The sequence below is a fragment of the Rhinopithecus bieti genome, unplaced genomic scaffold, assembly GCF_001698545.2.
Source record: "Rhinopithecus bieti isolate Rb0 unplaced genomic scaffold, ASM169854v2 scaffold_47952, whole genome shotgun sequence".
NCBI classification, from domain to species: Eukaryota; Metazoa; Chordata; class Mammalia; order Primates; family Cercopithecidae; genus Rhinopithecus; species Rhinopithecus bieti.
Genome location: NW_016820098.1, coordinates 2460823 through 2486106, shown reverse-complemented (window position 1 = coordinate 2486106; position 25284 = coordinate 2460823). Strand labels below are relative to the sequence as shown.

Here is a 25284-nt window from a genome sequence, read left to right as displayed (position 1 = left end):
GGTGGGGGGGGGAAAGACGCGCAAAGTTTTCATATATGTATATATGTTGCCAAGATACCCAAACGTTTTAGGTGAAAAGCATTCTTAAAAAGATAGCAGCATCACTTACCTTCAAGATACAAAAACATCTCAATACACAAATTTACTTTCTCTATAACCACTGTATAAGCAGGGTAAGTACACCACATAGTTGCCTTCAAATAATCTTCAGATACAGGAAAAGTTTTGGGTATCCATAGAAGGTGAAGAGAAAGTAGAAGAAATCTTTTTTTTTGGAGATGGAGTCTTGTGCTCTGTCACCAGGCTGGAAATGAACCCTCCACCTCCAGGTTCAAGTGATTCTCCTGCCTCAGCCTCCTTAGTAGCTGGAACTACAGGCGTGCGCCACCATGCCCAGCTAATTTTTGTATTTTTAGGGGAGAGAGGGTTTCACCATGTTGGCCAGGATGGCCTTGATCTGATCTCGTGATCCACCCACCTCGGCCTCCCAAAGTGGTAGGATTACAGGAGTGAGCCACCGCGCCCGGCCCCTAAATTATTTTTTGAAAACTAAGCATCAGTAGGTGTCAGAACCTAAAGAGCCCCAAAGATGGATGTCCAAGGTAAGTCCAACTATACCAGAAGCATCTAATTTGGCCCATGCTGAAGGAGCTAGGGTTGACTACTCTCCCCTGGTAGATCTTAGAGTGACTCACACTCCAAACAGAATCCTATAGTCCATGAAATTCAAGGACCAGCCTCAATTCTGAGCTAAACTACAAATCTAGCTTTTCTAACACTTCAAGCTTAGAAAAACAAACCTTTGTATATTTATTAGGTTGGTGCAAAAGTAATGGCGGCTCTTGCCATTACGTTAAATGGCAAAACCCTCAATTACTTTTGCACTAACCTATCGTATGATTCAAAACAAATGCTGGACAAAAACTAGAACCAAATCTTTTAAGAGGTAAAAATGAAAGTTGTCCCATAGGTGGTAGGGTTATGAACTCTATTTATGCCAACTGCTCCGATGTTAAAAACGTTTAAGTCTTAACCACTCTGTAGGGATTTTCAGAGGTAATTACAAAAGGATTCAAGACAATCTTAAATTTTGTATGACTTACACATGAATACTGAGGGGAAGGGGGAAAATCCACCTAATTATTATTTTTATATTCCCCAAATCATCCATTAGCTTCATTTATCTACTAAGCAAATATATCTCTGGCCTGGAAAAGAGACTACTACTTCCAAGGTCACACAGATAGCCAAATGACCTCTTGGAAACTGTGTGTTCCTCCTGTTAATCAAGGGGTTTTGTAAATGCAAGATGAAATTGTTTCTAATGTCTCTCTTCCTATTCCAACTTTCAAGGATTTTTGAATTTTCTGTATAAACATGCAAATTTGATATAAAATATTTCTCTTTTTCTAGAGTAATGTGTTGACAGTCTTGGTCAACCAAATTCAGACTGAAATGCTAAGTTTTGGGATAATTTCTTTTCTTGACAGATAAATGATCTTATCAACCTATAATGGTGACAGCTGACACTAATAAAGCTCAGAGAAGACATATAAGTAATGACAGAATTAGAATCAAAACCCTGGTTTTCTTTTTGAGGGAGTCTCGCTCTTTTGCCCAGGCTAGAGTATAGTGGCATGATCTCAGCTCACTGCACCTCCACCTCCTGGGTTCAAGCAATCCTCTTCCTCAGCCTCCCGAGTAGCTAGGATTACATGCACCCGCCACCATGCCTAGCTAATTTTTGTATTTTTAGTAGAGATGGGGTTTCACCATCTTGGCCAGGCTGTTCTTGAATCCCTGACCTCGTGGTCCACCTATCTCGGCCTCCCAAAGTGCTGGGATTACAGGCGTGAGCCACCGCACCCGGCCAACCCTGGTTTTCTTATTGCAATATATGCTCTTCGTGCTATACTGATAGCAAAATTCAGTTGGAAGCAGACAGTAGATCAGGGCCTTTTAAAAAGTGATGAGAACAAAACATAGTATCTAGGTCTCAGGTCATCACTTGAAAAATGTCATCACTTCCAACTAGAAAAGAAAATCCTTAATACCAAAGTTAGTTAACAAAGTGCTTCTTAACGTTTGATATAAAGATTCTTTCATTCTTTACTATAGCTTATTATCTTGACTCAAGTATCAGAAAAGTTTATGGGTAGCTCCAAATTGCGCTAATAAAGTAATTTTAGGTTTAATACACAAGTATACAATGCTATTCAAAAAACTCTTCAAGATTTTCAGCACTAGAATATATAACTAGTTCATAGAAAATGGCAGTGGACTAGAATAAAGCTGGAAGAGAAATGTATAAAATGAGGTTATATAATCCCCAAGAGAAATGGCCCTAAAAGTCTAACAAAAAAACAGTAATACTAGATTATCATCTGCAATTCCTACCTCTTTACCTGACACAACACAGCAAATGCTTGATAATTTTTTCCCCTAAGCCTCAAAATTTCAAATCTAATATTTACCTAAAGGAGAAGACCTAAGAAACAAGACACACAAATCAACTGCACTGTGGACTGAATTTGAATCCCAATTCAAATAACTTAAAAAAAGAGAGACAATTGGAATTCAAGTATTATTTAGATATTCAAACATTATTAGGGAATTACTGTTGATGTTTCTGGTGCGATAGTGACACTGTTTCTTTTTATACATCTGCAGTATCCCAAGGACAATCACGACCTTTCATATAGTCATTTAAAAGAAGCAGCTAGGTAAAATAGACTTCCACTTGGATTCTGTAGACACCTGAGATTTTATAACTCAAGTTATTAATTCCCTACCATTATCTTTACAAATACAGAGGCAACTTAATGGGCAAGAAAATCATTCTTAAAGGAACTAAAACATGTAGAGCCTCAGTACACTTTTGATACTAACATTCAAATTTTAGTAACACAGGTAACATCAATGTGTATATTTTTTAGTTCTTAGTCTAATATTTCAGTTTCTGTAGTTTTCCTTCATATGATTTTAACAGTAGCTAAGATATTTATGAGAGCCTATGAATTGTGTTGAAAAAAAATTTTAAAAAGATGTACTTAATAAAAAAAAAAATTCCTCAGAGTAAAACATAACCTCTTCAATCACATTCATGACAAATGATGCTGTTATGTACTTACTGTCAAGTTGTCTCTCAGTAATTGCATTATTAGCGTGCTGTCTTTGTATGACTCTTCACTTAATGTATCAAGTTCAGCAATGGCTTCATCAAAAGCCTATGATTTAAAAATAATACATTACATTTCAGTGCTCAAATAATAAAGACTGCTGAATTTCTATGTAACAGGTAAAATACATACTGTCTTTGCAAGAGAGCAGGCTTTCTCTGGGGAGTTCAGAATCTCATAATAGAACACAGAGAAGTTAAGGGCCAGACCCAGTCTGATAGGATGTGTTGGTTGCATTTCCTTTTTGCTGATTTCAAAAGCTTCTTGGTATGCTTGTTGTGACTGATCCACAATCCCTGGATAAGACACACCAAAACGTACTGAGATAAAGTGTGCATTATATCTTCACCCCTCAAACCAAACCTTTAATATCTCACGTATCCTTTGAAATATTAACCTGTAACAGCTTAATATTGGTTAATTGAACAAGGCCCTTTAATTTTTTTTTAAAGGGAGTTTTCTCCTGGTACACACTAGTCATTGGTCAATGTCAAGATAAAACAACTTTATAATCTCATTACTGTTATATTTTTTAAAAATTAACTAGTTTGCACTGCTCCTCAGTTACACTGTGACCGCTATTTCTTTTTTCTTGAGACAGGGTCTGGGTCTGTCACCCAGGGTAGAGTGCAGTGGCACAATCAGGGCTCACTGCAGCCTTGATCTCCCAGACCCAAGTGATCCCTCCCACTTCGGCCTCCAGATTAGCTGGGACCAAAGGCTTGCACTTGCACCACCATGCCCAGCTAATTTTCAAAACATTTTTTGTAGAGAGAGATGTTGCTCAGGCTGGTCACCTTTCTTAAAATCTTGAAAAAACATCCCTGTGCACAAAATTGGCTTTTGAGAAAGCATATATATTAGAATGCCAGTATTAGGCAGTAAATATATATTCTCAGAAACAAAAAAAGCACTGCTACTCCTTATTCGGCACTCTAAGCAATTAAAAGCAAGAATTATTTACGCTTCAGAGACTCTTCCTCACTATGTTATCTTATACAAGTTCAACCAACAGGTTTTAAAAACAGCATACCTTTCTTGTCATCACCAGCGGCAACCTCAGCCAAGTAACGATAGTAATCTCCTTTCATTTTCAAATAGAAGACTTTGCTTTCTGCTTGTGAAGCATTGGGGATCAAGAACTTTTCCAAAAGAGACTTAAGAAGAAAGAAACAGATATAGTGAGAATAAAACATTTACAAAACTGAAAGAACTTGCATTTTTTAAAGGACAAACTATAGTCTTAAGTTATACAACTTTAACGCCCAGTCACTGTCAATACAATTGTGAATGCAGCTGGCACATGAATTTGTAGTTTAAAGCAGAATGCTTTGGGCAGCAATACTTTGAAGTTAGTGTTCAGTTTATTATTTGAGGACAATATAATTGAGTATCAGTCCCTGACAATGTTATCTATTTACATGCTGATTTCAATGAATGTGAAGCATGACCGTTCATATTTAGGAACATTTTCTAATGAGCTGGCTAAGGCGGTGAAACCCCATCTCTACTAAAAAATACAAAAAATTGGCCAGGCGCGGTGGCAGGAGCCTGTAGTCCCAGCTACTTGGGAGACTGAGGCAGGAGAATGGCGTGAACCTGGGAGGCAGAGCTTGCAGTGAGCCGAGATTGCGCCACTGCACTCCAGCCTGGGCCACAGAGTGAGACTCCGTCTCAAAAAATAAATAAATAAAAATTTAAAAAAATGTAAAAAGACAGCGGTAGGAGACTTACAGATCTTAAAGAGCAGACCTTTAATCTCACTGACGTCATTTTCGGCTAGTAAGATACATGATTGCAGATCATCCCAGACAACAGATAAAATTAAAACATCATCCCTATAAGTCTAAAACCATTACTACAGTCTGAGTCATTTGATCAGGATTTTAAACATTACACTCTGTAACTGATTTTAAAGCAAAAAAAATTAGATCATTGTGTTGGGGATGGGAAGACTCAATAAATGTGTAATTTTAAAATTTTCAGTTAAGGGGGAGAAAAATAATTCTAGTAGTAGAATTAGGTAAACATTAAAACAAACAAAAAAACCCCAACCACCCATTCTCACTACCCTGCTTCCTTTAAAGTTCAAGTACACTCTGGGAATCAAGGTGAAATCAATTTTCAGTTGAGCTAAACTCCAAATAAATCCATTCTTACAAAACAAAGTATGAGTATACATAGCACCTATTTATATGCAAAATATAAATTTGAAAAATGCTTTTAAATAGTAACTCCAACTTTGTGTTTACTCATTATGTTCCAATGGTGGGTAGGTGAACAGTTTTAACCCAACTTCTTCCCCGATTTTTTTTTTTTTTTTTTTTTAACAACTCAAGCTAGATAACCCAGATGAAGTGGCAGTAGGGCCAGATTGCACTGTACTGTAAGAAAGGTTAAAGGTGAGAAAAGTCAACCTGAAATGATGTTTCCTACAATTATTAACTGATACTTAAAAATACTGGCCTGAGGCTGGGCACAGTGGCTCATGCCAGTAATCCCAGCACTTTGGGAGGCTAGGGTGGCAGGATCACTTGAGGTGAGCCTCATCAGTATGGTGAAACCCTGTCTCTACTAAAAATACAAAAATTAGCCAGGGCACCTGTAATCCCAGCTACTAGGGAGGCTGAGCCAGGAGAACTGCTTGAGCCTGAGAGGTAGAGGTTGCAGTGAGCCGAGGTTGCACCACTGCACTGCAGCCTGGATGACAGAGTAAGACTCCATCTCAAAATAAATAAAAAATAAAAATAAAATAAAACTACTGGCCTGAAATCAGAAGAACATTTTGGTTAGGAAAGCAACCTCTGTATTACACCACATTCATACTTTTATATTCAAAGTTCTCTTAGCTGCAAAAGTGTTTTGTCCTTTGAATACAATGCTTTTTACCACCTATGGTTGCTCTCTGGAGATCTGCCTCAAACACTGGAAGAGACTTGCATTTAAAATAGGTGAGTCTTTCCACTTAAAAACAATGATTTTAAGAAACAAATAACCAGGGTTTTCAAAAGTTTCATTGTTATACAAATTGTATTATTCATTCAACTATGGGAGATGGTATAAACATAGTGGCTCTGGGGTGAGTCTGGGTTTGAATTACAGCACTAAACACTGTGAACTACTTAATCTCAATGATTCAGTTATCTCAACTGTAAGGCAGAGACCTCTAAGATTGTTGAGAAAAAATACAGGTAAGCACTTAGGAGTAAGCACTCAAACGTTTATTTCTATTATCACAGTAACACCAGACACTATGCTAGAAGCTGGAAGCACAATCTTCTGGTACTTCATAATCTAGCTGTAGAAACAAGGCTATCATTCCTTCCAGTACAATACACTTTAAAACAATTATTGCAGGGCACGGTGGCTCACTCCTGTAATCCCAACACTTTGGGAGGCTGAGGTGGGACGATCACTTCTTGAGACCAGAGTTTGAGACCACCCCGGTGAACATGAGATCCTGCCTCTACAAAAAAATTTAAAAGTTAACTAGGTGTGGTGGCACACTCCTATAGTCCCAGCTACTTGGGAGCTGAGACGGGAGGATCATCTGAGTCCAGGAGTTTGAGGCTGCAGTGATTTATAATTGAATTGTACCACTGCCTCTAGGACAGGGTGACAGTGAGACTGTCTCAAAAAGAGCAATACTGCCTAATCACGTCCTTCACTTTTCAGTAACTTCAACCCCCTCTATGTATGTAGAGATGAAGGCCATAAACACATGCAGTTACTTAAGAGTGAACCAATCACTGAAGATGTAACATTTTAAAGCTATACTAAAAACTTAAGTTTTTTAGGAAAGGTGTTGATAAATGCTACTAAAATGAGTCATCTATCTTTTGTAGGTAGTAACTTTGGAATCCCTACATATTTTATTTTACACTGGGGTAATATGCTGAACTACTTTAAGTAGTTCCCTGGGAATTAAAATGGCAGTTAAGCACTTCTTTCCCCAAAGCTGAACACCGAATTAACCATAAAACAACTTTAAAGCTATTTGTTAGAACCCACAAGTAACAGGAGAGTTAGGTAAACAGCAGTCAGGCTGCTTATTGGCACAATGATAGACCAAAAGAACCAAACAAGTGGCAAGTGTTTCTGGTGAGATGCTGACCATAAGAGCTGAGAAAGGTGGCCGGGCACAGTGGCTCACACCTGTAATCCCAACACTTTGGGAGGCCAAGGTGGGTGGATCAGGAGGTCAGGAGATCCAGGCCATCCTGGCTAACATGGTGAAACCCCATCTCTACTAAAAATACAAAAAATTAGCCGGGCATGGTGGTGGGCACCTGTAGTCCCAGCTTCTTGGGAGGCTGAGGCAGGAGAATAGCATGAACCCGGGAAGAGGAGCTTGCAGTGAGCCGAGATCGTGCCACTGCACTCCAGCCTGGGCGACAGAGTGAGACTCCGTCTCAAAAAAAAAAAAAAGAGTTGAGAAACACCTAAATGGCATACTTCTAATAAATCGTCCAATGATATAAGCTAATTAAGATTTAAAAACCAAAAACCAAGCAAGACTGGATTAAAGATTAAATTTAAAGGGGCTAATACTGTAGCTCAAAAAAAGCTAACTATAAAAGAACATTTTCTGCCAGGCGCGGTGGCTCACGCCTGTAATCCCAGCACTTTGGCAGGCCGAGACGGGTGGATTACCTGAGGTCAGGAGTTCGAGACTAGCCTAGTCAACACAGTAAAACCCCGTCTCTACCAAAAATACAAAAAATTAGCCAGGCGTGGTGGTACATGCCTGTAATCCCAAGTACTCAGGAGGCTGAGGCAGGACAATCATTTGAACCCGGGAGGTGGAGGCTGCAGTGAGCCGAGATCGCACCTTTGCACTCTAGTCTGGGTAACAACAGTGAAACTCCACCTTAAAAAGGAAAAAAAAAAGGAACATATTCTCAGCCTCAATGGGATGATATGCCTACCAGAAAGGATGTGATTCCACAACCAGGAATCAAAGTTATGGCGAGTATACTAGAAACTGTCAGGATAATGGAAAGAACAGGACATGAATGGCTCCAAGAGACAAGACCAATTAAATTTAGCAAGAGGGAAGATTTCTGTTCAGTATGAGAAAACTTATGAGTGATCCAGTACTGGAACAGGTCACCTGCTCAGTGAATGCCCTCTTCTCACATAAAGGTATAACAAGAAACTAAAGAGGATAACTTGGGTATTTTGTAGAGGGGATTCATAAATGTCATCTGTTTCTTTTAAAAAAATTTTAATTGACGTAATAGTTGTACATATTTTGGGGGTACATGTGATATTGATACATCCATACAATACATAATGATCAAATCAGAGTAACTGGGATATCCATTACCTCAAACACTGATTTTTTTTTTTTGAGACAGAGTCTCACTCTGGTGCCCAGGCTGAGGTGCAGCGGCATAATGTCAACTCCCCGCAACCTCCGCCTCCCAAGTTCAAGCATTTCTCCTGCCTCGGCCTCCTGAGTAGCTGGGATTACAGGCGTGTGCCACCACACCCGGCTAACTTTTGTATTTTTAGTACCGATGGAGTTTTTGCCATGTTGGCCAGGCTGGTCTCGAACTTCTGACGTCAGGTGATCTACCCACCTCAGCCTCCCAAAGTGCTGGGAATACAGGTGTAAAGCCACTGCACCCGGCCTCAAACATTGATCTTTTATTGGTGTTAGGAGCACTGCAATTTTTCTAGCTACTTTGGTAGAAGAAATAAATGTTAACTATAATTTCCCTATTGTACTATCAAATACTAGAACTTATTTCTACTAACTGGATTTTTGTACACGTAGTCTTTTTCAATTCTAAGGGAAGACAGAGTTCACAGAATTAGGTTAATGGTAATATAAAAGAGGCAATTAAGTATGTTGCTTTGTCAAACTGACCAAAGAATAACAAATCCAGGTTTTCCAGATTTGGAAGCCAGAAGATAAAACCAAACGTAGGATAAAAGAACAAAAGAAAAAGGAAGCAGCACATATCAGAAAACGGCAGTTACAACAAAGCAGAAAAAAACATGGGTAGAGAATGGACAGGAGGAAAGGGCTGATAAGCTAACTTTCAAAATATGCAGTAACTTCAGAGAATATCCTGCTCAACACAGAAATAAACCTCTTAAATTTCGTTCACCTACAATAGTACAATGAAAGCAATCATGACTGAAATAACGTCTGAAGTAAAAAAGGGAGGGAGTGGGCACACCATAATATAAGGAAGTATACTAAGTGTCACAATTTCAACTGTATTTAGAACGAAGTCTCGCTCTGTCACCCAGGCTGGAGTTCAGTGGTGTGATCTTGGCTCACTGCAACCTCCATTTTCCAGGTTCAAGTGATTCTTCTGTCTCAGTCTCCTGAGTAGCTGGGACTACAGGCACACGCCACCACACCCAGCTAATTTTTCTATTTTTAGTAGAGACAGGGTTTCACCCACGTTAGCCAGGCTGGTCTTGAACTCCTGACCTCATGATCCACCTGCCTCAGCCTCCCAAAGTGCTGGGATTACAGGTGTGAGCCACCGTGCCCAGTCGACTTTTGTAAAACAAGGGCTAAGTTGACTGAAGGTATTCAACTTATAAAATTTTTCAATTATCACAGTACATTAAGTTTTTAAACCAAATCTAAAGAGTCTTCAGGTCAAACATTCTACACTCAAGCACTAAATCAAGGCTAAATGTTAATCTGTTCAATCTTCCTGAAATATAATCTCATTTAGAAATCCACAGTATTTCCTCAGTTTACTTCAAAATATGTATAGTTTTACTTTTTCCCTCCCATTAACTTTTTAAAAATTTTATTTAGAGATGAGGTCTTGCTCTGTCACACAGGCTGGAATGCAGTGGCCCCAACATAGCTTGCCTGGCTCCCATTAACTTTTAAATGTTTTTTCATGACAGCCACTGTCTTTTAAAGATATCACAGCCAACATTTTAAAAAATACCCAACATTAATTTGCTGAATTAGAGTTAATGCATTTATACAACAGTCACCCTAATAATATTAAATGGGATAAGAAATCATTTACTCAGCAGCAAAATGCCACAAGAAGCTGGTATCTAATACTTTGGTAAATGGCTCCTAATCCAGAGTTAAATATGTGATATGGGCTCTGAAGAGAGGACACTAATCCTTAACCTAACCAACAGGTAAATTTGAGATTTTAGAAATGAAAGAGATTTTTCTCTCTATTGTACCATAGTACAATTAACCTCTTAGATTGTAAAAACACTTCCAAGAAATGGGGTTCAAATGACATTTTTCCTCCCAAGTCAGTTTCCAACAGATGCCTTAATCCAACCAAAGTCTACATTCACACTGATGTTTTGTCTTTAAGTCTACTAAAATAAAGGAACCACATAAATTGACAGGTGGTCTAGTTCTGATCCCTTCTTAGGATAGACTCAACCTGCCCCTACTAATACGAATTTTAAAAACACTGACTCCTGCCTGTGGTCAAATATTCCTAGTGAAAAGTTAATGAACTGAGAATTCATCTCTAGTGATATGCCTTTCTCACTGGTCTTTCAGTATGATTACCCCTAAACTACCAAAACTGCTGCCTCAGCTGGTGGCAAGACTTTAACCTTTTTGGCATTCAACAATTGTTGTAATGCAAATCGTATAAACTCTAAAACCAGGCAGACTTGAAATTCCACCCTAACCCATTAATTTTGAGAATTTACACAATAGCTAATCTTTATTTTCTCACCGATATGAAAATCCACATCAAAAGGCTATTATGAGGTCTAAATGAACGTACAGACAGGAAGGCACCATTCACACCTCCCAACCAAGAGTAGGCACTCTACTCACTGGTTGCTCAGTTACGTGAAAATAAAGTGTAGAGATTCTGACATTCAAAAATCTGCTTTAGTGCTCTTGTACTCTTAAGTACATCATTTTGGCTTTGGTAATCTAAAATTCGTATAACTAGGAAAAATGGTGAAGTAAGACGCAAAAAAGTTTTCATTTAACAACACAGGATTAAGACATATCAAAGAACAAAAGAGAAAAAGAAAACATTTCCTTTAGTACTTGGTTTCTCCTTTTAAATAACAGACTTGTTAGGAACACAAACTATGGAGACAGACTGCTTACTGCCTAAATTCAAACTTCATCACCTTGACAAAACTCTGAAATCTTCCTGGGTCTCAGATTCTCATCTGTAAAGGCGAATATTAGTAGTAGACATAATGCACAATGTTGTTGTAAGGATTAAATGAATTAACATGTAATAAGCATTTAGCAGAGTCTGGCAAATAGTAAGCAACAAAGGAGTGCTGCCATCCTTTTGGAGGTTAAGAGTCTAGTATGAACCACATTAGACTTCAAGTACTGTACGTACTGCAGTAACTCATCTTAACCTACCCTACTCACCCACCCAGAAGCCACCTTAGCTGGGACTCCCTCTTATGTGAAATAATTTCCTAATATTTAAATAATATTACCTTATTTCTCCTAACCATGGTACATATATGGTACATATCTCTATAAATAGGTACATTTTCTAGGAAAAAACCCTGAACGGTAACAATACTTCAAATTTATGGCTTAAAAGTTTGTCTCAAGACCCCTTTATAGTCATAGAAAAGTAGAAAACTAAGATCATGGAGGTGGTAATTATTTTCCAAAGTTTTCATTTTTGCTCCAAAGTTTCAATTTTATCTTTGTCAAAAATATCATTTTCCCTTAAAGTGAGAGGCTCAATTCATTTAAGATGTTTGTCAAATACCTAAGTCTGAATACCCACAGCTTATCTGCCTGCAGTTCTTTCAAGAAAAAAGTGTTCCATGAAAAAAAAGAAAAGCAGCTAGTTTATCTCACAATTCAAATAACTACAAGTGTTTTTCTTAGAGACAACCATTAGACTTCCCCTTCTGCCACACTGAACGATGTCTATTTAAGAGCTATTAATAAAATAATGTTTCAGATTTAAGGACATTAAGAAAAACCAGTCTTTTTTTGTTTTTAAAAGAAACAGTGAGTGCATAATGGTAAAGAAATACAATAATCACTAGTACAGTATAGTACCACTGCCTTGATTAGTGATAAGGAACCAGTAAGTTTGAGCTACCCTTGTGTTTGCATCAGTGCTAAATGGTACAAACCAAGTGATAAAAATCAGTAATAACAGTATTTGCTATGAAAATAGTTGTGACCTGGCTGGGCGCGGTGGCTCACGCCTGTAACCCCAGCACTTTGGGAGGCCAAGGAGGGTGGATCACGAGGTCAGGAGCTCAAGACCAGCCTGGCCAAGATGGTGAAAGCCCGTCTCTACTAAAAACACAAAAATTAGCTGGGCATGGTGATGTGCGCCTATAATCCCAGCTACTCAGGAGGCTGAGGCAGAAGAATCGCTTGAACCTGGGAGGCGGATGTTGCAGTGAGCCGAGACTATGCCACTGCACTGCAGCCTGGGTAACAGAGCGAGACTCTGTCTCAAAAAAAAAAAAAGAAGAAAGAAAATAGTTGTGACTTGACACCTCCCCAGAGGACGCCCAGTGGTTGGCATTTAACAACTGTTGATTTAAAGTAACCTCTGCTATGTTGTACACCTTACTTAAACATTTGTTTTGTTTTGTTTTTTTGAGACGGAGTCTTGCTCTGTCGCCCAGGCTGGAGTGCAGTGGCCGGATCTCAGCTCACTGCAAGCTCCGCCTCCCGGGTTCACGCCATTCTCCTGCCTCAGCCTCCCGAGTAGCTGGGACTACAGGCGCCCGCCACCTCACCCGGCTAGTTTTTTGTATTTTTTAGTAGAGACGGGGTTTCACCGTGTTAGCCAGGATGGTCTCGATCTCCTGACCTTGTGATCCGCCCGTCTCGGCCTCCCATAGTGCTGGGATTACAGGCTTGAGCCACCGCACCCGGCCAAACATTTGTTTTTTGCCAATCATACCTCAATAAAGCTGGAAAAATAAAGAGAAGAATCTGTGCTAAATACCGTTCCATACCTAGCTCTAATGCTACGGATCTCCCTAAAGCTGATTCTTCAAAGCTATTCAGCTTCATCTACATTGTCTATACAGATAGTGTGCAGTGTAGAGCTTTTTAACTGGAGAAAAAAGGGAAATATCCTAATTTCTGTCAATAAAGGACTAACGGCCAGGTGTGGTGGCTTATATCTTTAACCACAATCACTTTGGAAGGCTGAGCTGGGAGGATTGCTGGAGGCCTGGAGTTAGTAACCAGCCTAAGCAATATAGCAAGACCCCGTCTCTACTAAAAATAATTTAAAAACTTAGCCTAGTGTGGCCAGGGGCCTACAGGTAACGCCTGTAATCCCAGCACTTTGAGAGGCCGAGGTGGATGAGCACTTGAGGTCAGGAGTTCAAAACCAGCTTGGCCATCATGGTGAAACACCGTCTCTACTAAAAACACAAAAAATTAGCTGGGCATGGTGGTGCATGCTTGTAATCCCAGCTACTTGGGAGGCTTGAGGCAGGAGAATTACTTGAACCCAGGAGGCGGAGGTTGCAATGAGCTGAGATTATGCCAAAGCACTCCAGCCTGGCCAACAAAGCGAGACTGTGTCTCAAAAAAAAAAAAAAAAAAAAAAATTTAGCCTAGTGTAGTGTGCACTTGCACTCCCAGCTACTCCGAAGGCCGAGGTGGGAAGATCACTTGAGCACAGGATGTCACGACTGCAGAGTGAACCACTGCACTCCAGCCTGGGTGACAGAGGGAGACCCTATCTTTTTTTTTTTTCCTTTAAAAAAAAAGGGGGTCTGGCTAAGTTGCTACATACCCAAATAACAGAATACTACACAGACATTAAGAGTGAGGAGGTACAGGCTGGCTGCGGTGGCTCACACCTGTAATCCCAATACTTTGGGAGGCCGAGGTGGGTGGATCACCTGAGGTCAGGAGTTCGAGACCAGCCTGGCTAACATGGCGAAACCCCGTCTCTACTAAAAATACAAAAAATTAAGCTGGGTGTGGTGGCAGGCACCTGTAATCCCAGCTACTCGGGAGGCTGAGACAGGAGAATCTCTTAAACCCAGGAGGAGGAGGTTGTGCCATTTGCACTCCAGCATGGGCAATAGGGCAAGACTCTGTCTCCAAAAAAAAAAAAAAAAAAAAAAATAAGGAGGTACCTGTCAATATGAATCATAAGATATACATCAAAGTGTGTGTGTGGGGGGTACAATTTACAAAACTAAGTATATGATCTATGATCCTTATTTTTCAAGGACAGAATTGTTTGCTTTGTGCATAAATTCCCAGGATACACAAAGGACTAACAGAGATTACCTCCAAGAAGGCAGGATGATTACAGCAGTTTTATTTTTTCCCTCTACATGCTATGCTCTTAACACCTAAATTCTTATGTGGAGCAAGTACAATTTAAAATAAAGATTACCAGCCTGGGTGACACCCCGTCTCTACTGAAAAAAAAAAAAAAATACAAAAGTAAGTTGGGTGTAGTGGCACACAACTGTAATCCCAGCTACTCCAGAGACTGAGGCAAGAGAATTGCTTGAATGAACCCAGGAGGTGGAGGCTGCAGTGAGCCGAGACCACGCCACTGCACTCCAATGAGTGAGACTCCATCTCAAATAAAACAAACAATTATGGTTTTGCACCTTTAACTTTTCACATACACACATACTCTTAACCTACTTAGAGGCTCTATTAAAGGCATGTTCTACACATTTTAAGCACTCAAAAATATTAAGTTCCCTGACTGAATAATATATGCATAACTTTAATAGCTTCATCATTTAAATAAAACAAATTTTAAAACTATCTTGGAGGATATGTTAATAGCTCAGCATCCTAAAAACGATTTTTCAGAAAGTCTTCATCATCAAGAGTGTATTAAGACAAAACCTGATAGAAATTATTGAGATTGACACTACATTCGATAATGAATATTCTGCAGTGAGACATAAAATAATGTTCTACTTTTCTGAAAACCTAAGAAATGGCTCATTTAAAAATAACAAGTGAGTGCTGAACTACACACATATTTTCAGAAACAGCAGCATAGGGTCAGGCTAAGCACCTCCTAATGGATAAGCTCCAGGTGTCTATGTAATGAACAAAGAAGAACCTAAGAAAAATCCTGCAGAGAGAGCTGGAAGAGAGTGTGAGGCTGCAATGTAGAGTAAACTTGTTAAGAGGTCAAGGGTCCTAGATTATGGTACAAATTCTGCTAAGAGGCATGACAGGCATTTCAAATACAAAACTGTGACCAGCCTCCTCACCTTCATCTTCTTGTTTCACTACAGCATTAATTTCAAAATCTCCCCTCCAAAGCCAGGAAATCTCCTCTAATGTAATGAATTTCCCACCCCAACACTATCCCTTACATTTCTTTAAATTCAAGATCACTTTTTTTTCTGAAAAGGGAATCAGAGAAATTTATACACTAAGGGTCCTTAGACCAATCGCCAAAATTATGAACGAGAACTCAATCATGAAGTATTTGTACATTTACCTCAGCCCTGAAGAACAGCCACCCTGCCACTATACACTCAAACCACCGTGCTATGTGCTGTGATCTGGGCTTGCCAACTAGAACACAAGAAGCCAACTAATGAAAATAAATTCCAAAGAAAATTACACGTTATGGAGCTGGGATCATATTTTCCCCTTTGAAGAAGCAACCTATTCCGTATAAACAGACACAGCTTATTTAAAAAGCACTTGGGCAAAATAATTTAGTTTGTAACCTTTGACAAAGTAGTAATAATCAATAATAATCGTAAGGCATATATCTTTAAAAAAAATTCAATGGGCATTTTGCACCATGGGGTGTGTTTTCACAAGTCCTAACAGCATAATGCACTATCTAAACATAATTGGTTAATTAATAGGACACCACCATGCGCCTCCTAATATAATGCACTAAGGGGGACACGTATCACTTCAAGGGATTCTCACCAAAAACTCGCAACCTAAATTTAATCATGAAAAATCACCAGACAGGCTGGGCATGGTGGCTCACTCCTTGGGAGGTTGAGGCGGCCAGATCACTTGAGGTCAGGAGTTTGAGATCAGTCTGGCCTGGCCAACATGGTGAAACCCTGTCTCTACTAAAAATACAAAATGAGCTGGGCATGGTGGCGGGTGCCTGTAATTCCAGCTACTGGGGAGGCTGAGGCAGGTGAATCGCTTGAACCTCGCAGGCAGAGGTTGCAAAGTGAGCTGGGATAGCGCACCACTACAGTCTAGCCTGGGGGACAGAGTGAGACTCTATCTCAAAAAAACAAACAAAAAAACAAAAAAAAAGAATCACCAGACAAACTGAAACTGAGAGACATTCTACAAAATAACCAGCCAGTACTCTTGAAAAAAGTGCCAAAATCATTAGCGGCAAAGACTAAAAAAAGACTGATCCATGTTAAAGGAGAGTAAGGAGACATGTAAGCAAAATGCAAAGTCTGATTCTGGATAGAATTCTGGAGCAAAAATAGCAAACTACAATAAAACAATTTGCTAAATTAAGATCTATAGGTTACATAATAGTTTATCATTTATTTTTATCAATTTCCTGATTTTAATAATTATAGTGGAATTAGTAACATCTGGACAATCTGGCTATGAAAACTCTTCGTATTTTCCAACCTCTTTCTAAATCTAAAATTATTTCAAAATGAAAAGTTAATACATTTTAAAGAAGTCCCTTTTAATTGTTTTATTTCTGAAAGATACCCTTTTCATACCCTTTTAACGCTCTTTTTTTTTTTTTCAAATTTCCTTATGTGGCTGATACTACTTTTGTATTTAGGAGAGAAGTACTACAAAACAATGATACATTTGTAAAGAAAATACGTGGGGTGGAGAGAAAGTTCTCATCTAGTCTTAAAAGAGTATTTGACCTACTGGTCCTAGTATTAAATTTAATTTGCACAAAGGTAATTAGACATTAAGTGTCATTAGCAAATAGCAAATACCCCCAGAATATCAAAGCAAAACAATCAACCTCTAATGAGACATTTATGAACTGAAATTTGCGAACACAGCTGGGCTAACTTTGACACGATCTCACCAAATATGTGAGTGGGAGAAAGATCATCAAGCCTCCATAACCCATTCCTCTGTTTCAGATTGTACTGTCATGGCTGTCTTCCAAAACAACAAACGAAGAGAGAGACATTAGGACACAGACATGCCTGCTTTCATACAAAGCATACACACATCAAAAGTTAAAAGGTTGAGGTAGCAAGTAACTGAGGCACAAGAGCCCTCAAAAGTGATTCTCAGTAAGTACAGCACCCTAAATATAGTCTAAAACAAAAATCGGCCGGGTGCAGTGACTCACGCCGGTAATCCCAGCACTTTGGGAGGCCAAGGCAGGTGGATGATCTGAGGTCAGATGATCTGAGGTCCAGAGTTCGAGACCAGCCCCACCAACATGGAGAAACCCCGTCTCTACTAAAAATACAAGATTAGCTGGGGGTGGTGGCGCATGCCTATAATCCCAGGAAGCTGAGGCAGGAGAATCGCTTAAATCCGGGAGGCAGAGGTTGCAGTGAGCCAAGATTGTGCCATTGCACTCCAGCCTGCACAACAAGAGTCAAACTCCATCTCAAACAACAAAACACTCCACTGTTTTAATGAAATTAAAGTCATTAATTTTGTTATTCTGACAATTCCTCATCCTCCCCTACAAACCAAGTATCTTGATAGCAGATTAAATGTTATGTTTCAATCTACAATAAGGTGATACTACATTAAGGGACTACAAATATTAATGCTTACTGTATGACCTCATGTAAACAGCTGAACCCCTGAGCTGCAGTGTCTTGATCTGTTAAAATGAAAAGGCTAGATCAGATGTCCCTTCAAACCCTAAAATTCAATGAGTCTACAAATCTATAAATATAAAACTCCCAGTTTCTATTATTCAATTTAAAAACTTGGCCGGGCGCGGTGGCTCACACCTATAATCCCAGCTCTCAGGGAGGCAGAGGCGGGAGGATAGCTTGAGCCCAGGAGTTCAAGACCTGCCTGGGTAATACAGCGAGACCCCGTTCTCCACAAAAGGAAAAAAAAAAAAAGACAAAAAATAAAATAAAACTCACAAAATACCCCACAAATGTCATTTTAATAACATCCTCATAAATAGGAAATTTAATTCCAACTCTTCAGCATAGTGTAGTTCAAATTTCTAGTCTTGTACAATTCTCTTGTGCAGAGATAATTTTCCTATAATTTTTATTCTGTAGAGCCACTGGGCCTTGTATAATTGCTAGTTCTCTTAAACTTTTAAAAAGAAATCATGTAAGAAGCCAGTAATCTGTCACACATTAGGGGCCCAGAGATTTGGAAATTAATCTCTTACTCCCCCTTGTGGCCAGAGTGGCTTCCATTCTTTGATGTGCAATTTCCTTTTCAACCAACCAATTAGAAAAGTGCTCCACCAAAAATTCTAACGATTAGGAGATGTCAATAAATAAGTCTTTGTAGACATTTTGACTTTAAATTCTTACCTTTCTATGCAATGTGGCCTAACAGAATAAGATTTTAGGCTGTGAACTTATGTTCTATGAATAAGGTCATCTTATAAGCAGGCTTATGCCCAATCACTTAACGCATTTTCCATTAATAGATGGCAAATCTGCATTTTTAATCAACAAGAAATCTGGCAAACCAAAAGTATATTATCCCTGATGTTTAAGAACTGTTAAAGCCAGCCTAAAACTTTATTATTCAATGTAATTCCTGTTAAAAGAGTAGCTGCTCCCTAATATTTACCCCAAAAGATACCTGCACTAAACAATGCTGAGAGAAAGCCCGGACTGTTCTAAAACTTTTTTTTTTTTTTTTTAATAAACTGGGGGAAAGGGCTAAGCAGGAATAAAAACTGCTAAATTGGCCGGGCGCAGTGGCTCACACCTGTAATCCCAGGAGGCCGAGGCGGGAGAGGTCAGGAGATCCAGACCATCCTGGCTAACAAGGCGAAACCCGTCTCTACTAAAATGCAAAAAATTAGCCGGGCGTGGCGGCGGGCGCCTGTAGTCCCAGCTACTTGGGAGGCTGAGGCAGGAGAATGGCGTGAACCCAAGAGGTGGAGCTTGCAGTGAGCTGAGATTGCGCCACTGCACTCCAGCCTGGGCGACTGAGCGAAGACTCCGTCTCAAAAAAAAAAAAAAAAAAAAAACTGCTAAATTAAATCAGGTTCAGAGAATTGTCTCCCTCCAAATCATGAATGCTAGCAAAATAATCCTAGAAGGAATCAGTGTTTTAAGAACATCTGAGGTTGGGTGTGGTGGCTCACACCTGTAATCCCACTTTGGAAGGCCGACATGGGTGGATGATCTGAGGTCAGGAGTTCAAGACCAGCCTTACCAACACGCAGAAACCCTGTCTCTACTAAAAATACAAAAATTAGCTGGGTGTGGCGGCGCATGCCTGCAATCCCAGCTACTTGGGAGGCTGAGACAGGAGAATCACTTGACCCAGGAGGCGGAGGCTGTGGAGAGCCAAGATCACGCCATTGTACTCTAGCCTGGGCAACAAGAGTGAAAACTCCATCTCAGAAAGGAAAAAAAAGAACATCTGAACATCTGAAAACAAATTTTGAAATGTTGCTCCTAAAGATTCAAAGTGAAATACTAGACTGGGTGCAGTGGCTCATGCCTGCAATCCCAGCACTTTGGGAGGCCAAGGTAGGGGGATCACGAGGTGAGGAGATCAAGATCATCCTGGCTAACACGGATGTCTCCACTAAAAATGCAAAATATTAGTAGAGACAGAAATCTTGTCTCTACTAAAAATACAAAATAATTAGCCAAGTGTGGTGGCGGGCGCCTGTAGTCCCAGCTACTCGGGAGGCTGAGGCAGGAGAATGGCATGAATCTGGGAGGCGGAGCTTGCAGTGAGCCAAGATGAGGTGGAGCTTGCAGTGAGCCAAGATCACGCCACTGCACTCCAGCCTCAGCGACAGAGTGAGACTCTGTCTCAAAAAAAAAAAAAAAAAAGTGAAACACTAGCAAGTATCAAAAGAACTTAGGTATAAACTTAAAATTATTGACACTCTCACTGAAGGCTTTCCTCTTCTCCCCTCCCCCAGGATCTAGGCCTGGGCTGAAGTTTCTCACAAACCAAGGCCCAATTTACCAGTATTTCCCTCACAATGCTTTTGTTGGTGGTGGTTGTGGTAGTTAAAACGCCTCATTTTCATAGGGCTTTTAGCTTGTATGTGCACACTATGTATTATGGATAAACTACATAGGGGGACTATATTTTATCAGCCCCTTTTTAAAAACGGCTAAAGACCAGCTTTTCCATGTTCAATGAATTTGCAGTACTTTTCCCTCTTTGACTTGTATTATTTGTGCATGTCTATTTCCCTCTCCAGACTGAATAGCAGGGCTTTTAGATTTATTTTTGTAATAGCACAGGGCTTATAAAATAGCAAGTTGTCAAATACTAAATAAAAAATTTCAGTTTTCTAAAGTTCTCTTAAATTTAATCCAAAATTTATAAATCAAACCACAATAAAGTGATATCAGAGGTACAAAAGGTAAAGCAGTGTATTTGCTATTTAACACCACCACAGGGGTGTGTTAATTCAACAATTTCCCCAAAACATCCTAGAGATACATAGTATTATTCCCATTTTGAAGATGTGGAAACAGTCAGAAAAATGCAGTAAAACTTACCCCAAATTACACAATGAATCAAAAATTCAAAAAGTCTGCATGGCCCATGCTAACTTTTATCACCTGTCTTTAAGTAAAGTAGTATACGCTTTAGTATCCTTTATTTTTAGAAATGTTACACAGGGATATGTTTAAAGTTTTATCTCTGCTCCAATTAAAGAAAAAGAGCCTGATGATAGTCCTCCATTAGATGGCAACAATCAAAAGGCAACTAACTGTGAAGGAAAAGTCGTTACTCTTACAAAAAGCGGGTGGCTTGAGTTGTCTCATTTCCAAACATCTTCCAAACACAATGCTAAAGGACTCATCAAATTGATGAATTGAGAACTCGCCTGTTCTAGGCAAGAACTACAGCTTACCTATATAACACTACCCTCAACTGCCAATTCCACAGAATCACATTTTAAGTAGGTATTTTGAATAATATTTTCATCAAGTTTCTCTTGGTTGAATGTGGTCCAAATATGTCATTCTAAACTCTGGACAATGTTTATTACGTTTTAAGGAGCAAAAAAATTATAAGCTGAGTGTTCATTAAGTCTTGGATCAACAAATAGGTCTTTCTCAGAAAAGCATTTGTAATTAATCACTTAGATGAGAAACATTCTGCATACCACTGGGTTCCTTGATATAACGCTAATTTCTAAAAAACTCTAGATCCCTAAAATTGTTTGCAAGTTAGAAATTAACTGCCACTAAAAAACATTCCTAGGCCGGGTACGGTGGCTCACGCCTGTAATCCCAGCACTTCGGGAGGTTGAGGTGGGTGGATCACCTGAGGTCAGGAGTTCAAGAGCAGCCTGGCCAACATGGTGAAACCCTGTCTCTACCAAAAATACAAAAATTAGCCGGGCATCATGGTGGACACCTGTAGTCCCAAGTACCTGGGAGGCTGAGGAGGGAGAATCGCTTGAACCCAGAAGGTGGAGGCTGCAGTGAGGCGAGATCATGCCACTGCACTCCAGCCTGGGCAACAGGGTGAGACTCTTGTCTCAGAAAACAACAAAAAACAACAATGACAAAAAACAAAAAACATTTCTAACTTCCCAACTCATTAAACAATTCAAATAAAATACTAATACAAGAAAAATTGGGCAGTCCCTACAAATTTAATGCAATAATCTTTCTTAGATTTTAAAATTCAACACATGCATACAGGCCAACCCATTAAGCACATCTAATTGTTGATCTGCTTAATTTTATAGATTAATACTTGGCTGAAACTATATTCTTTTACCTGTTGTTACCACTGTAAGCACATTTTTATTTGGGGGAGAAAGGAATGCTCACAACAAATTGTGTCAAAAGAAATCCGTAAGAGTTTACATGCTGAAACGTTTTAATAACCTATCCAATGTAAACAAAAGGGCAGGTGTCACACAAAATGATCTTACTGATATCAAGTCAGCTATATTCATCCACATGGCTTTGGTGCCTGAAGATCCACATTATTAGAAAAGAATGGCAATAGAAAAAAAACTAGTGAAATCTGCCAATATGTAAAACTCTATCCTGCACTACACTACTTCTATCACATTATACCTTACCAGAAAACAAAACTAAATCAATAACAACTGCTATTGCACAGTAAATTTCAGATACAAGTTTTTCATAATTACAGTGAATTACTGACTAGAGAACAAGTGAATGATCGGTTACATAGAAAAACACATAATAAAAAAGAGAGAACTGCTAATATGGTGGCCAAGCACACCATTCTTCCCACACCAAAATTTAAATTTGTGCCATCTAAATATATCAAAGCATATATACTTTGATATGTGCTTTACAAAAACACAAATGTTTTCAAGGAGAATAGAGCCAATCTTCTGATGCTGAAAGATATTCTTTTATGGCAGAAACCCTCAGGCCATAAATATGGTAATTAGCAATGAATGGTTTGTATCAGGGACAGTGAGAAGACCAAACTAAAGCTAAAAGCCTCTTGCAGGGAATTCTGGCAAGGATCAAGCAAATAGATGGAATGAAATCAGCATTTCAGAAAGATGAGAATAAGAAATATATGCAATAGAGAACTGAAAAGGAAGAGTAACAAGTCCAAGTGAATGACCACAAGCAGCAGTAAAAAGATGTTTATAATTTAGCTTTTGTCCATTAAAAGCACATCAAGTTTATCCTTACAGTATCAATTTCCTATTTGGCAATGTACACTTTTCCAAGTATAACCCTGGGAACTATACAATTCAGCATGAATGTAAAAGATAGGGAACCAATGATATGGGAAACATCAACAGCTTGTAATCTGAAAATTAAGTCAAAGTTGAGTCCAGCATGTCACGTGATTAAGTCTAGAAAACATACTAAAATTGGGTAGTTATAAAGGACAGGCAGTTTCAAAAGGAAGAGGAACACTGGCTTTGAGTATACAGAAACTGACAGCAGTTCTAAGGCCCCTAAAACCTTGAGCAGTGTTTATTCTCTGTGTAAAACTGTCAGAGTAAAGCAAAAGCTATGGGAACTAGGATGAAATCACAATAGGGAACCAGAATCCTACAAAAAATTCTAAGAAACTTATTAGAATTTCAATAAACTGTATGCTAAGTTTTAAAACTTACTTGATATCAGAACACCCGTCATTTTGACTTAAAAATTCTCTCTCACACACACACTTCAATATAAATATGCCAAGAGTAACTTATTTTGGAATCAAAAATTTGTGAAATTAATCCATAACTCCAATGACATTTAATTCAGTATTATAAAGGCAGAGCTAGTTTCCCTTCCCATCGAACAGCAAAGGCCTCTACCTTTCCATTCCCTTTATTTTCATCATTTCCACTTCATATACCTCAGACTTTTTGTATTTGTACAAATATGTCATTGGGTGTGGCACTTCGCATTTAAAAAGAATGAACTTTATTACCAAAGACACTGTACAGACCAGGTGCAATCGCTCACGCCTGTAATCCCAGCACTTTGGGAGCCCGAGGTGGGCGGATGACGTGGTCAGATCAAGACCATCCTGGCTAATAGGGTGAAACCCCGCCTCTACTAAAAATACAATACAATTAGCAGGTGTGGTGGCGGGCACCTGTAGTCCCAGCTACTCGGGAAGCTGAGGCAGGAGAATGGCGTGAGCCCGGGAGGCGGAGCTTGCCGTGAGCCGAGATCACGCCACTACACTCCAGACTGGGCGATAAGAGCGAGACTCCGTTTCAAAAAAAAAAAAAAACACACACTGTCCTATTTCTTCCTTCCTGGGACCACAGAACTTGAATTCTTTATATTTCGAAACATACCAAAACCACAAAGACATGTAAATATACAGTATATCTTAATAAAACAAAATAGTAACAATAGATATAACACTACAGAGTTCTTTGGAGAAGGCCTTATTTTCCAATGGTGATTTTCATCTTAAAACTATATAGCAGTTTTAAAGCCCCAGGCACGTAATAATATATTCAGACTACAAGGGACCCAAAAACTACTTGCTTTCTTATCTTATTTCTGTTTAATGGTAGTTCTGTGGGCTGGAGATAAAAATCAGTGCCCCATAACCACAACTTAAAATTGCTCTGAGCAAATAAAAACGTAGAGCAGCAATAAAATAGAACTCAGTCAAGTTAACTGAATCACTATTAAGATGAACTGAACTGCAGTTGCCAACTGTTATGAATGTTAGACACAATTTTACACTGCTTCCTGTCGTAGACTTCCTATAAAGTCATTCTTTGCCTATAGCAGTGGATTTTAAATTTTGAAATGAAATCTTTGAAAATCTGATGGTTGGCATGGACCTTCCGCCCCAGAAAAATGCACAATCTTAAAGGCTTCTTCCATCTTCTAAATTCCATTCATGGACTGTGAGTTAAGAGACCCCTGCACTATTACAGGCAGGCTCACACTTTTTTATTTTTATTTTATTATTTTATTTTTTTTGAGACGGAGTCTGGCTCTGTCGCCCAGGCTGGAGTGCAGTGGCCGGATCTCAGCTCACTGCAAGCTCCGCCTCCCGGGTTCACGCCATTCTCCTGCCTCAGCCTCCCGAGTACAGGCGCCCGCCACCTCGCCCGGCTAGTTTTTTGTATTTTTCAGTAGAGACGGGGTTTCACCGTGTTAGCCAGGATGGTCTCGATCTCCTGACCTGGTGATTCGCCCGTCTCGGCCTCCCAAAGTGCTGGGATTACAGGCTTGAGCCACCGCGCCTGGCCCACACTTTTAAATAGAACTGAAAAGCTAAGATAAACAGGACACAAAAGGTAGTCAAGGTGCCTTACCTTTCATTCCCCACAACCCTGGGGGATGAGAATTATTCCTATTTAACTGAGCTTAGTTTTCTCAGAGGGACTGAGTGATTTCCTCAGGCTATGCATCTATTAAATGGTAAAACTAGTTTGATTCAGCATCTTGAGCTCCATTATTCACCTCCACATACTTCTTTGAGTTTGAAATAGACTTCCTAGACTGTATTTCCTTGGTATTCATTTCATCAAGTGCAAGATAAAACTACCCAATTTTGGCTGCCATCTTTCAGGTTTAA

At 39.4% G+C, this 25284-nt stretch overlaps 1 protein-coding gene across 1 annotated transcript in view; it reads right to left on the bottom strand.

Moving 5' to 3' along the window:
• The window catches only part of YWHAZ (tyrosine 3-monooxygenase/tryptophan 5-monooxygenase activation protein zeta), a 38818-nt gene that overhangs the window by 5539 nt on the left and 7995 nt on the right, over nucleotides 1–25284 (bottom strand). The window contains 3 exon segments of the mRNA XM_017859456.1: nucleotides 3132–3227; nucleotides 3312–3475; nucleotides 4213–4336. Coding sequence (XP_017714945.1) covers nucleotides 3132–3227; nucleotides 3312–3475; nucleotides 4213–4336 — 384 coding nt within the window.